At 49.0% G+C, this 12517-nt stretch overlaps 1 protein-coding gene across 1 annotated transcript in view; it reads left to right on the top strand.

Moving 5' to 3' along the window:
* Window positions 1-3077: 3077 nt before the first annotated feature.
* Window positions 3078-12517, top strand: part of DCHS2 (dachsous cadherin-related 2) — a 200001-nt gene continuing 190561 nt past the window's right edge. Inside the window, exon 1 of the mRNA XM_080672565.1 lies at window positions 3078-5567. Coding sequence (XP_080528691.1) covers window positions 3555-5567 — 2013 coding nt within the window. The 5' untranslated portion in view covers window positions 3078-3554. The remainder of the gene's footprint in view (window positions 5568-12517) is intronic.

The raw sequence follows: 12517 nt of genomic DNA, 5'->3' as shown, positions 1-12517 counted from the left end.
CTAAAATTACTTCCTTTTTGCATAATTGAGAATGCTGTTATTTCTTTTACTCAACTAAATCGAATTCTCTATGCTAGAATGCTGCTCAGGACACTCAGTGAGGGGTATAGTATTGAAAAATGGGCAGCAGAGCTTAGAAACCAATGGAAAAATCGATGCTTGAAGTTCCTGATTTTTCTTTTGTTTCTCAACTAAACCACTGTTTACAAAGAATGTGTCATTGAAAGATGCAGAAACAATTAGCCACTTTTTCTTTATTTTTAGACTCAAGTAAATATTCAATAATAGTACAGTTTGCAAAATACGGTACACTGAAGAAGTTCAAAAATAAGTCCATGAAGCCCCTAGAGAATGGTTAAAATGAGTAAATTGTGAAGATACAACTCATCACAGTAAAGAATCTCACGGTGAATTAATTCTGAGTTATGGCTTCAAACTCCTTCTTTAGCAGACTTATCCTTCATCTACCCGTCAGTTCACTCAACCATTCATCCAGTCACCCAACACATATTCAGTGAATAGAAACCCATTTGTATTACATGCTGTTGTAGGTGCTAGGATAAAATAGTGCTTAGAGTGTGTAAAGAAGGTTAAGGTCACAATAATCAAATAAAGAAATGAATAAAATAAGCTAATTTAAGGTACTGATAGGTGCTGAGAATGAAATGTATATAAAGATACAGGGTTTAAGGTGCAGAAGCTACTTGAGCTAAGGTGGTCGAGGAAGGTCTCTAAGCATATGAGTTGAGACCTAAAAGAGAAAGAGCCAAATATTCACAAAACAGAAGAAATAACTCCCAGGCACAGAAAGGTTCGAACAGTTCAAACTTAGGCTGTCTTAGTCCATTCAAACTGCTGTAACAAAGTACCACAGAATGGGTGGCTTATAAACAGCAAACATTTATTTTTCATGGCTCTGGAGGTTGGAAACCAGAGAACAGGGTGCCAGCAAGGTCAAGTTCTGGTGAGGGCTTCTTCCTAGTTGCCACTGCCTGCAACTTTTGCATCTCACAGGGTGGAGAGCAGGGAGCAGCAAGCTCTCTCATAGCTTTTATAAAGGCACTAATCCTAGGACCTTATCTGATCCTAATCACCTCCCAAAGGCCCCATCTCATCATACCATCACATTAGAGGGTAAATTTCAACATATGAATTCTTGGGAGACACAAACATTCAATCCATAACAGGTACCAAGATCAGATAGAAGGCAGTGCAGCTGGGTCCTGAGTGGATGAAGTCAGAAAGGTGGGTAGGGCCAAGTTAGCTTGAGTCTTGTACTATTAAAAGGAGCCTGAATTATAATCCAAGTATAATGGAAATATATTGGCAAGTTCATATTTATTTATTTATTTTTTAAAATATATTTTTATTGACTTCAGTGAGGAAGGGAGAGGGAGAGAGAGATAGAAACATCAATGGTGAGAGAGAATCATTGATTGGCTGCCCCCTGCATGCCTCCTGCATGCCCCCTACTGGGGATCCAGCCAGAAACCTGGACATGTGCCCAGATTGGGAATTCAACCATGACCTCCTGGATCATAGGTCTAAGCTCAACTACTGAACCACACCAGGCTGGCAATATAGTGCCAAGTTTAAACACATCAATCCAAATGTTTGGCTGAGAATTACTTACAAAGGGGCAAGAATAGAGGCAGTGGGACTAGTTAGGGTGAGCCTGAAGAGGTTAAGGCGAAAGAAGACTAAAGATTCTTAACAAATCTCCTTCATGGTAAGGAGACTTTACTGGTGAAAGGAAGCTGAATTTATTTTAATAATGCCTCCATTTACATGTAACATTATCTGCTATAAAATTGTTTTATTATTATTATGTGAGGGATGGAGATGAATGATGTGGGTGTAGATTAGCAATTATATATAACGCCATTATGTATTAAAGAGGCATCTTACTGTTGCTTCAAGGAACCACTATACAGGGCTTTTGGTTCTCCCTAAAGGAGAGCTACAGTATCGAGAAAATTAATTCTTCCCTCCAGTCTAAATGCAAAACTGCAGAAGCCATTTGCTGAAATATGGCCAGCAATTCTTCAGAGGGCACAGAGTCCTTCTTCCGGCATTCTTTATTAGAGGCCATTTATCAATTTCTACCAATTGTTATGGACAATTTACGGGAAACTTGCGACTATGGCCATTTATTGGCATTTTTCTGGGGCTCAGCCATAAACTACTTTGAAACTGGTATGGACAGTGGCTCTGCTTCCCAACTTCTTTGCTCAGAGGAGACAGTGGAGCGCTGGGAGGTGGTGGGGCCTCAGCCATCCTGTCTTTCAGCCCATAAATCAGCATCTGAAAACACCCTGGAAGTGTCATGATGGCGCTGCATATACAAAAAGTGTTCGCAAGCCAAATCCATTGTCGTCATTCCTGGGGGCAGAGGGGAGTGACAAGACACTCCGGTGTCCCCGAGCAGTAACGCGGCATAGTAAAGCGTGGTTTACACCATGTGTGTCACACATTTCTCAGGGTTTCGCGAAGGTTTTTTCAAGTTCCACCTTCCCTGCTGTACAGTTATCCTGGCCCCAGCTGTGCATCCGCTTTTGACTCCATCTGTCCTTCCGCTGGGGACGAGTCTGTCTCCCTTGCCAAATGGAGAACACAAGTTTGGCTCCCCAGAGTGATTGTAACCCCCGCCCTCTCTGCTCAGTCTGAGCCAAGCGTCTGGCCTGCGGAAGGGACGGACAGTCCAGGCGATGGAGAGGGAGGGCACGGAGAGGCTGTCCCCCACGCCTCCGCCACCATCGGCACTTTGCACGCAAAGCCAGGGCAGATGCCCGCCTGCGCAGCCCCCACCCGTCTGGCGCCCCAAATCTCCGGGTCCTTCCTCCTTTGCTCCCTTCTCCTCAGTCCCTGGCCCAGCTGCTAACGCGCCCAGCAGCGGAGCGGGGACTAGCAGGTTGGAATTTGCCCTCGCGGGTGCTGCGTCACACGCCGGGGAGGAGACCTGAGGGGAGGTGCCGGAGGCTGAATCGCAGAGGGCGCCCAGCGGTCCTCCGCGCCCCGAGACGCGGTGCGGAGCAGCCGCTGCCCTGCAGCCCAAGGCGCTGCTGCCCGAGCCGCCGCTCCCTCATTTCCTCCCTTCCTCGCTCTGGCTTGGCGCCCCCACTCTCGGCCTCCCTGCCCTTACTCCACCCCCTTCTCTTCCCCGACCCCTCCTCTCTGTGTGTGCGCGCATTAGATAATTTCATCCTTTTTGGCAAAAGAAACATGCACCTGACTTTACCAGGGGGAAACGATCGGCCAAGCAGAAGGAACAGGAGAGGGGGGGAAAAAGGTGAGATTCCTTTAAGGAAATCCCGGGGCTGAAGAGGTGGCCGCCAGTGGCATCTAGCGCGCCCCCTCTGCGTGAGCTGGGAGCAGAGGACCTTCTCACCAGTTGCAGATGTAATCTCGGGAACTCCTGGGTCTGTCGGTTTGTTTGACAAACGAGGTCTTTTCTTCTTTGGCTCAGACCCTGAAGAGGCTCGTGGATTTTTCTGTCACCCCACCACAAGCTGGCTGTTGTTACTCGGGAGCCTTCCCAAGGAGCTGGCGGAGCAATGAACCCTTCTGCGCGGAGGATGGGCGAAGGGCGTCAGCAGCGCGGGGCTCCTGCCGAGAGGAGAGGGTCGCCCGGCAGGCGGCCAGGAGGCGGTGGTGGCGCCGGGGCGCAGCGCTTCCTGCTCGGGCTCTTCATGCACGCGTGGATGTGGGCAGCCTCGGGTTCATCTGCCCAGGTGTTCAACCTCAGCCTTTCCGTGGACGAGGGACTTCCTCCGGACACTCTAGTCGGCGACATTCGCGCCGGGCTGCCGGCTGCGCAGCAACAGGAGGTGGGCGGCTTCTTTCTGTCCGAGGATTCAGATGACTCCCCGCTGCTGGACGACTTCCACGTGCATCCGGACACTGGCATCATCCGTACGGCCAGGAGTCTGGATCGCGAGCGGCAGGACCACTACAGCTTCGTGGCCGCCACCCTACTGGGCGCCGTGGTGCAGGTGGAGATCCACGTCAACGATGTCAACGACCACTCGCCCCGCTTTCCCCGAGACTCCCTGCGACTTGACGTCTCCGAGCTCAGCCCTCCGGGTACCGCTTTTCGCCTGCCAGGTGCCCACGACCCCGACGCGGGGCTGTTCAGCACACAGGGCTACACTCTGGTGCAACCGTCCGACCTCTCCGAGGACCCCGCAGGACCCTTCTTCCAGTTGCGCTATGGGACCCCCGGGTCACCACCGTCGCCGCTGTCCTCGTCGCCCCTGGAGCCCCTAGACTTGGTGCTGCTGCGGCGCTTGGACCGAGAGGCGACCGCAGCACACGAGCTGCAGATCGAGGCGTGGGATGGTGGCCGCCCTCGGCGCACAGGCCGCCTGCGTGTGGAGCTGAGCGTGCTGGATGAGAACGACAACCCCCCTGTCTTTGATCAGGACGAGTACCGCGCCGCTGTGCACGAGGATGCTCAGCCAGGCGCCGAGGTCTGTCGCGTGCGTGCCACGGACCGGGACCTGGGGCCCAATGGCCACGTGCGCTACAGCATCCGCTCCCGGCAGGCGCCCGGGGCGGGTGGTGGCGGCGGGCCACTGGGGGACACAGCCTACTTCGCGGTTGACCAGCTGAGCGGTGTGGTGCGAGTGCAAAGGCCGCTGGATCGCGAAGCTCAGGCCTGGCACCAGCTGGTAGTGGAGGCCCGCGATGGAGGTGCCGAGCCTGAGGTAGCCACTGTGCGGGTGTCCATAGCCGTGCTGGACGTGAATGACAACCGCCCCGCCATTCACCTGCTATTCCTCACCGAGGGGGGCGCAGCGCGAGTCTCTGAAGGTGCCCGGCCTGGCGACTACGTGGCTCGAGTGTCGGTTTCCGACGCGGACTGTGACCCGGAGAAGGAAGAGGAGACAGCTGGGGAACTTGATATGAGCCTTGGGGACAGGACCATCTCTCTGACCTTGGAGGGCGCAGAGGGGGCCTTCACGCTGAGGCCTGGCGGCTCCCCAGGGGTGTTTTTCCTTTGCGTCGAGGGACCCCTGGACAGGGAAAGCCGAGACCTGTATGATTTGCGACTGGTGGCCACAGATGCGGGGTCTCCGCCGCTGAGCACGGAGGAGACACTGCTGCTCCGGATCTCCGACCTCAACGACCAGCCGCCCCTCTTCAGCCAGGAGCATTACCAGGCCTCAGTATCCGAGGCCGCGGCCCCTGGCACCGCGGTCCTGTGGGTGAGCGCCTCCGACGCAGATGAGGCTGGCACCAGGCACGCCAAGCTGCGCTATGAGCTGGTCCACCTCCCTGGGCGCTGCAGCCCAGAGGCTCAGCGGCCCACGGCAGTGTGCGGACCATCCTTCACCATAGATCCCGAAACCGGCCTGATCAGCACTATCCGGAGTCTGGACCGAGAAGTTCAGGAAGCTGTAGAGCTGCGAGTGGTGGCCCGAGACCTGGGAGAGCCCCCGCTGTCTGCCACCTGCCTGGTGAGCATCACCGTGAATGATGTGAATGACAATGAGCCCATCTTCTGGAGGCAGGTGTATAACGCCACCCTTCTGGAGCACGCCCAGGTGGGACACTGCTTTCTGCAGGTGAGTGCCTCGGGCCTGTGGATCAGAGGAGAAGGGATGGAGCAGCTGTGAGTCTGTCCAGGGAAGGAGAATTGTGATGCGGTGGTCATACCCCAGCTTCATATCAGGGAACATAGGCTCTAGTTCCTCCTCTACAGTGAGGTACATGGGTGCCCTCTGGCTACCTAACCTTTCTGCCAGGGGCTTGGACTGAATGATCTCTAGCGTCCTTTCTATTTCACATGATACTTGGATCTTGCTTTTGCTTGTGGATCCTGGCTTCCTGAATGCCAGATATGTTTACCCAAATTGGTAGGAACCACCCATTCTCAAACAGTAGGTGAGTGGCAATGTCTCATAATTTTGAGCATCATTATGTGGCATCCTAGGGAAGTAAAATGGCCCTCACAAATTAGTTTTTTTTTGTTTTTGTTTTGTTGATCCTCACCCAAAGATCAATGCTAGCCAGGGCACAATTAGTTTTTAAACAAATTCATGCCTTTAAACGCTGAAACTGTTTTTGCGTAACCCTTTCCAGAGACTTCCTACACTTTGTCCTACATTCTTTAGAAGCCTGCAAAGGCTAGTTAATGACATCAAGTGTGGGGGAGCACGGGACTTGGTTGGAATGTCTGTAAGGAGGATTCTCTGAAAGGTCGGGGCTTCTGAGGGGACCTTGCCCAAGGCGGCAGCCCCTACCTTGACTTTTCCAAACAAGTCCGATCCCCTGGGGTGTTTTACTAGAGTCTCCATGTTTAGTCTTTAAAGATTCGACCTTATAGAAGCATATACTTTATTAAGGATACTTACCCTGCTAATTGTATCTAGAGCTTAATTTTAGTTCAATCTGTTATGACAATAAAAGCCAAAGGAGGCAGGCGAACAGGGCTACTTGGTTTTGATAGCCAAGTAGTGCCTTAGCCCTCTCTTTCACAGAAACGTGTGTTAGAGCAATCTGTTCATCCATCGCTCAGGGTCTGCTGGTCAGTCCTGGCAATCAGGTCATTTTTATCTGTTGTGGGCCAACTCCTCCAGTGTTGCCTTTCAGGACCATGAAGAGTAGTGAGGCTCAAATCATCCTTTATAAGACAGGGATCTTGTCCTGGCCAGGGTCGCTCAGTGGTTAGAGTGTCAGCCCAGGCCCCAGAGGGTCCTGGGTTCGATTCCTGGTCAAGGACACTTATCTGGGTTGCAGGTTTGATCCCAGCCCTCTCATCGGAGCAAGTGCAGGAGGCAACCAATTGATGTCTCTCTCCTTCTAGTCTCTCTAAAAAGTCAATGGAAAAAATATTTTAGGGTGAGGATTAACAACAAAAAGGAGGGGCCCTCTAACCTTCTTTTTGGGGGTGTTGCCTTTTAGAGTTCTAATCCCTCTTTCACTCTTAGGATGTTGTGATATGTTCCCTTCTAGAACCATACTGCTTATTGATTCAAATGTCCTACTTCTTGTCTGATGTGAAATAACAAGCCAGATTGCCAAGACTGGTTTATTTACTCCAAGAAAACTTGAGAGTAAATAAATAGAGCCGGAGAGGCTAGTTAGTGAGCGAAGCTCTGAAGCTGTAGTTCACTCTCAGGTTGGGTTGTTTTAAGACAGCCGTGGGCAAACTACGGCCCGTGGGCCGGATCCGGCCCGTTTGGCTGTTCTCTCCGGCCCGCGGAGCTGAAAGAGTGGAGGGTTCTCTTGCTCTCCCCTCCGCTCCTTTACTTTGAATTTATATTAGTTCACACAAACACTCCATTCATGCTTTTGTTCCGGCCCTCCAGTCCAGTTTAAGAACCCATTGTGGCCCTCGAGTCAAAAAGTTTGCCCACCCCTGTTTTAAGACCTCAAAGGCATATTTCCTGGGTGGGGGGGTGGGCAGGAGAGGGGGGCACCCTTTGGCTTTTATAAGTTACTAGAGGCCCAGTGCATGAAATTTGTGCATGGAGGATGGGGGGGTCCCTCAGCTTGGCCTGCACTCTCTTGCAATCCGGGACCTTTCGGGGGATGTCCGACTTTTGGTTTAGTCCCGCGGACATTCCTCTCACAATCTGGGACTGCTAGCTCCTAACTGCTTGCCTGCCTGCCTGATCGCCTCTAACCGCTCGCCTGCCTGCCTGATTTTGCCCCTAAAACTCAAGCTTCTTCTTTTTTTATTTTTAATATTTATATTTCTTCTTTATTTTTTATTTTAAAATTCAAGTTTCTTGAGAACATGAGGCATTTAACATTGTTCCATATTCCTTACAGAGAGCTAAACATGGTAAACACAGCTAATACTTAATACTTATGGGCTTCTATACAAACACTTTCCAACCAGGAATGTTTTAATAGGCAGTCTCCAAAAACTTGAACTGGAAAACCTATAAGTAGAGTGCTCAGATTTCAGGCATCAGGTGCTATTACCAGAATTTCTATCCCAATTAAACTCTAATTCTGAGCTCTCAACAGTTTGGACAAATTGCCCTTCACTATCTCCAAAGTTTCTTATTCCTCACTGTCCCATTTTCCTCCACTTCAAACCAAGGTAACAAACAAAACCTTTAATTCTGATCTTCCTTGCTGCAAGGGAACAGCAAACCTCAATAGAAATAATTTCCCACCAGAAGTCACGTCCAAATACTGCCATACTGAGGACTATAGGGCTGACTATGTACATGTGCAATAACGGCTCACGGTCTAGCAGTAGGCGCCCAGGCGGCCTCCACAATCCCACAATCCTCTGGTCACATACTTCCGGTTTTGCTCCTCCTTAAGTGGTGTTTTCTTCAGTCCAGTAGCAACGTCCAGGGCAGGCGTCCTCAAACTATGGCCCTCGGGCCACATGCGGCCCGCCGAGGACATTTATCCGGCCCGCCGGGTGCCGCTGCCTGTCCTGCTTAGCAGCCGACTCGTCCCGGGCCCGCAGTGCGCATAGGAATTTGTTCATAGTTTTTTTTTTTTAAACTATAGTCCGGCCCTCCAACGGTCTGAGGGACAGTGAACTGGGCCCCTGTTTAAAAAGTTTGAGGACCCCTGGTCCAGGGCCTGGCGAGGATTTTTCTGTTTTGGCGTTGATAGCTGTTTACTATTGGAATCCGTGAAGTTTCGCGAATACTGCCACTGCCATGAACATGTGGGTCCCAAGCGCACACATGAAACAACCGCCCATTCAGTCCACTGATGGCGCCATCCTGGTTGGTAATGAGAAAGGTACTGTGCTGAGCCGTTTTCCAATCAGATCTTCCTCTTTCTTCCCCAGCACACTCCAAACCTACTCTGGGCCGATCACCCCAACCCCGCAGACCCTTAAGACCTTCCTATTTCTTTGACTTTCCACCCATCAAACTCGCACCCATTGCCTAGGGACGCCCTTAACCCCTCCCTGGGGGGCGGGGCCTGCCTGGGCGAGGGGCCTGGTGTTCTGGTCTCTGGTCATTCTGGTCCTTTCAGCATTCAGGTAGCTGGCTTTTTATATGTATAGATGTCTTCAGTCACTTTTAGATAAGCGAGATGCTACTATATTGTAAATATGAGCTTCATGACTGCTTCTATTTTTTTTTAAATCCTTTGGATGATAATAACCTCCATCCTTTGCTCTGGCACAATTGGCAACTCTTTGAAAAGCAATGATGCTTGCTGCTGTTGAAATGGACAAATCCACAAATGTCAGTGAGTGACATAATGGGACATTATTCATCACTCAAACAGGGTCTAATATGGTGCAGGTTGGCTGGTCCTCCTCCATCCAAGATAGGGCCAGGCCTGGGAGTGACTTAAATCAGGTTCACCAACGTCCCATTGTTCAGAGTTTAGCCACGTGGCCTCAGGTGTACTGCAGAGGAAGCTGAGAAATGGAGAGGAGCACATGGATGCCAGGGTATGCTGATAGTTTCTGCCACGGATTTCTAAAACTAAAGTCATAATAGGTGAGAGGTTGGACTAGAGTTCTTCCATCTGGAAGACCTTAAGGATCTTGATCTAAAACAGTACGACTTGGCTCCATTTGAAGGAAAATAAGCAGGGTGGGTTAATTGTGATTCCTTTGACTAGAACTTGTCTTTAGAGCTATTTCTAAAGCTGTGAGGTGATTCTGCCATGAGGTGTGAGTTTATCCCATTGTTACAACTCAGTTCGTGGCAGATCCATTATGGTGAGCTGAACTTGGCTCAAGTGTAGGACTGCATCTCTAACTGCAAAAAAACTTTTCAAGTTGCCAGGTATTGCTGTAGATACTATTAAATTGTGCTGATTAGAATTTCTGGACATTCCAGTGATCCAGCCCCACCAGATTGCAGAAACCCTCTTGTTTATGAGGCTCTCAGGTGGCCCCTCCACAGCAGCGATATGAACTTTCTGTGTTCCATAAGCCCTCTCGCTGACTCTGTCCCCTAACTTCTGGGTAAGCCTCAATGGAGTGTCTTCCACATACTTTTTTTTCTTAAACAAAAGTTTATATTAATTATATTAGTTTGAGGTGTACAATATAGTGTCAACATTTATATTTAGTAATCATCTGTCACCATGCAAACTTAACTCAGTTTTATTGACTATATCTCCCTTTACCTTTTTCACCCATCCCCTGTTTCTCTAGCAGCCCATCCCCCTCCCTCTGGCAACCATCCCTTTGGTGTCTCTTTCTGTAAGTCTGTTTTTTTTTTGTTCTGTTCATTTATTTTGTTATTTTGTTTAGATTCCACATATAAGTGGAACCAGGTGGCATTTATCTTTCTCTGTCTGACTTATTTCACTTATCATAATAACCTCCAGGTCTATCCATGTCTTCAAGAATGGCAAGATTTCATTCCTTTTTATTGCTGCATGACACTCCTTTATTTACATATACCCACATCTTCTCTATCCGTTCATCTATTCAAAGACACTTAGGTCGCTTCCATATCTTGGCTATTGTAAATAAGGCTGCAATGAACATAGGCTTTCTTTTTTACTTTCAAAAATTTTTATATCACTTTGTAAAAATGAACTCTTTGGATCTCATAGCCTCGCCTTTCTTCCAGGGCTTTGTATAATTACATTATATCAATTCTTTAATTATACCTTCTTTCTGTTGTGCTCTGCCAGTTTTCTCCTATAGACCTTATATAAGCTAGATTGTCCTTTGTCAGAATAAAAACAAAATGAGAAACAACAGGGAAAGAAATTTGTTTTCTAGATTCCCTGTAAGTGAATACTATGTCATCTAATAAAACACACCCTTGAACCTTCTTGGTGTTTTGGTAGTTTATCCACATCACTTACCTGCTCTCAGTGCTCCCCATCCTCCTGAACCCTGGGGCTGGCTGAACCTTTTTATATTGTCACACCCAGATAGGAACTTTTCAAACACTTTGAATGTGGGGCATACATTCGGTGTGCCTCTCCCAACCTAGTGTCTGGCTTGATAGATTCTCTTTCTCCTCAGATTACTATAAAAAAGACTACCTTCATTCTTCACCCACACTAAATCCAATGGTTTGAACTGCACTTACAGACTTTATCTTGTAGTCAGGTCTTAAAACAATATAAATCCAGTGTTGGTACCTGAATCACCCACCTGCCAGAGCAAGATTATTCTCTCATGTCCCTCACATATCAGCACTGTATTCATGCACTAATTCATTTATTTAATCAAACAACAGCATGTATTGAATAAACAGCATCCAATGGACAAATATTTATTGAGTACCTATTACATGCCAGAAATTGGTCTTGGTGCTGGAGACGCAGCAGTGAGCACAGTGGGCAAGGTCTCTGTGCTAACAGTCTTGGTTCTTTCTCTCCTTCCTGCACTGTCAGTCCTTGTGGATGAATGGATGTGCCCTGCCTCCACCTGCCTATCACTTCTCACCCCCTCTTCTGACCTTCCCCCGTTACTATACTAAATTCTGCCTCTCAAAAGGCACCTATGTTCTTTTATTTCAAACCCAATGAACTTTTATTACTCACTAGGAGCCCAGTGCACAATTCGAAATAGCACGGTGCTGCCCACCCTCGAGTTGCTGGTCTGGGCCTGCCTCGCTCTCCGGCCCTTGAAGCAGCCTCGGCCGCTGCTGATCAGGCCCTCTCTCAGCGCAGGCACGTGGAGGCCCGTGCTGCCCCGCCCCCGATGCTGTGCACGTAACCTCCTCCTGTCTGGTCGACCTGTTATGGCGTCCCGGTTAATTAGCATATTTCTCTATTATTTATATACTAGAGGCCCGGTGCACAAAATTTGTGCATGGGTAGGGTCCCTAGGTCTGGCCGGCAATCAGGGCTGATCTGTGAGGCGACCACTGGGGTGATCTGGGAGCCCCCACTGGCATACACCTTGACCAGCCTGTCGCTGCCTGCTCGATCGTCCTGACCCCTGCCACTGCCACTGCCACTGCCACTGGTCACCTCCCTCTGCAGGGCTACTGGTGAGGCAATTGGGGAGGCAGGTTCCCTCTGGCACCCACATTGGCTGGCCTGGGGCCTGTGGGCTGGGGGTAGCTCCTGCATTGAGCATCTACCCCCTGGTGGTCGGTGTGCATCACAGCGACCAGTTGTTCCACTGATCATTCTGCCATTTGGTTGATTTGCATATTAGTCTTTTATTATATAGGAGATATATATATATATATATATATATATATATATATACACACACACACACACACATATATATATATATATATACACACACACACACATATATATATATAGATAGATAGATAGATAGATAGATAACCTCCTCCATTCTCTCTAAGGTATGCTGGACTGTGGCCCACTTCCTCTCTCTTAAGTGTATCTTCTTCACTACCCTTATCACACTGCACTCTTTCTGGCTCTGTCTTGCCAATTCCCTCTTTTCCTCTTGTTCTGCCCCACTCTGTGTGATAGGGGTATCGCCAAGGGGTCTGTCTTCTTCTCACTTCTTTCTGTACTTTCTTCTTATATATTTCCACAACTTCAACTTTTTTATTTTTTACATCTCCAGGGTCAACCTCCCTTATAAACTCCAGATGAAACATTTCTCTACTTGGTATGT

The sequence above is a fragment of the Plecotus auritus genome (genome assembly GCF_963455305.1).
Source record: "Plecotus auritus genome assembly, chromosome: 6".
Classification (NCBI taxonomy): Eukaryota; Metazoa; Chordata; class Mammalia; order Chiroptera; family Vespertilionidae; genus Plecotus; species Plecotus auritus.
This window is presented reverse-complemented; position numbering and strand designations above follow the sequence as displayed.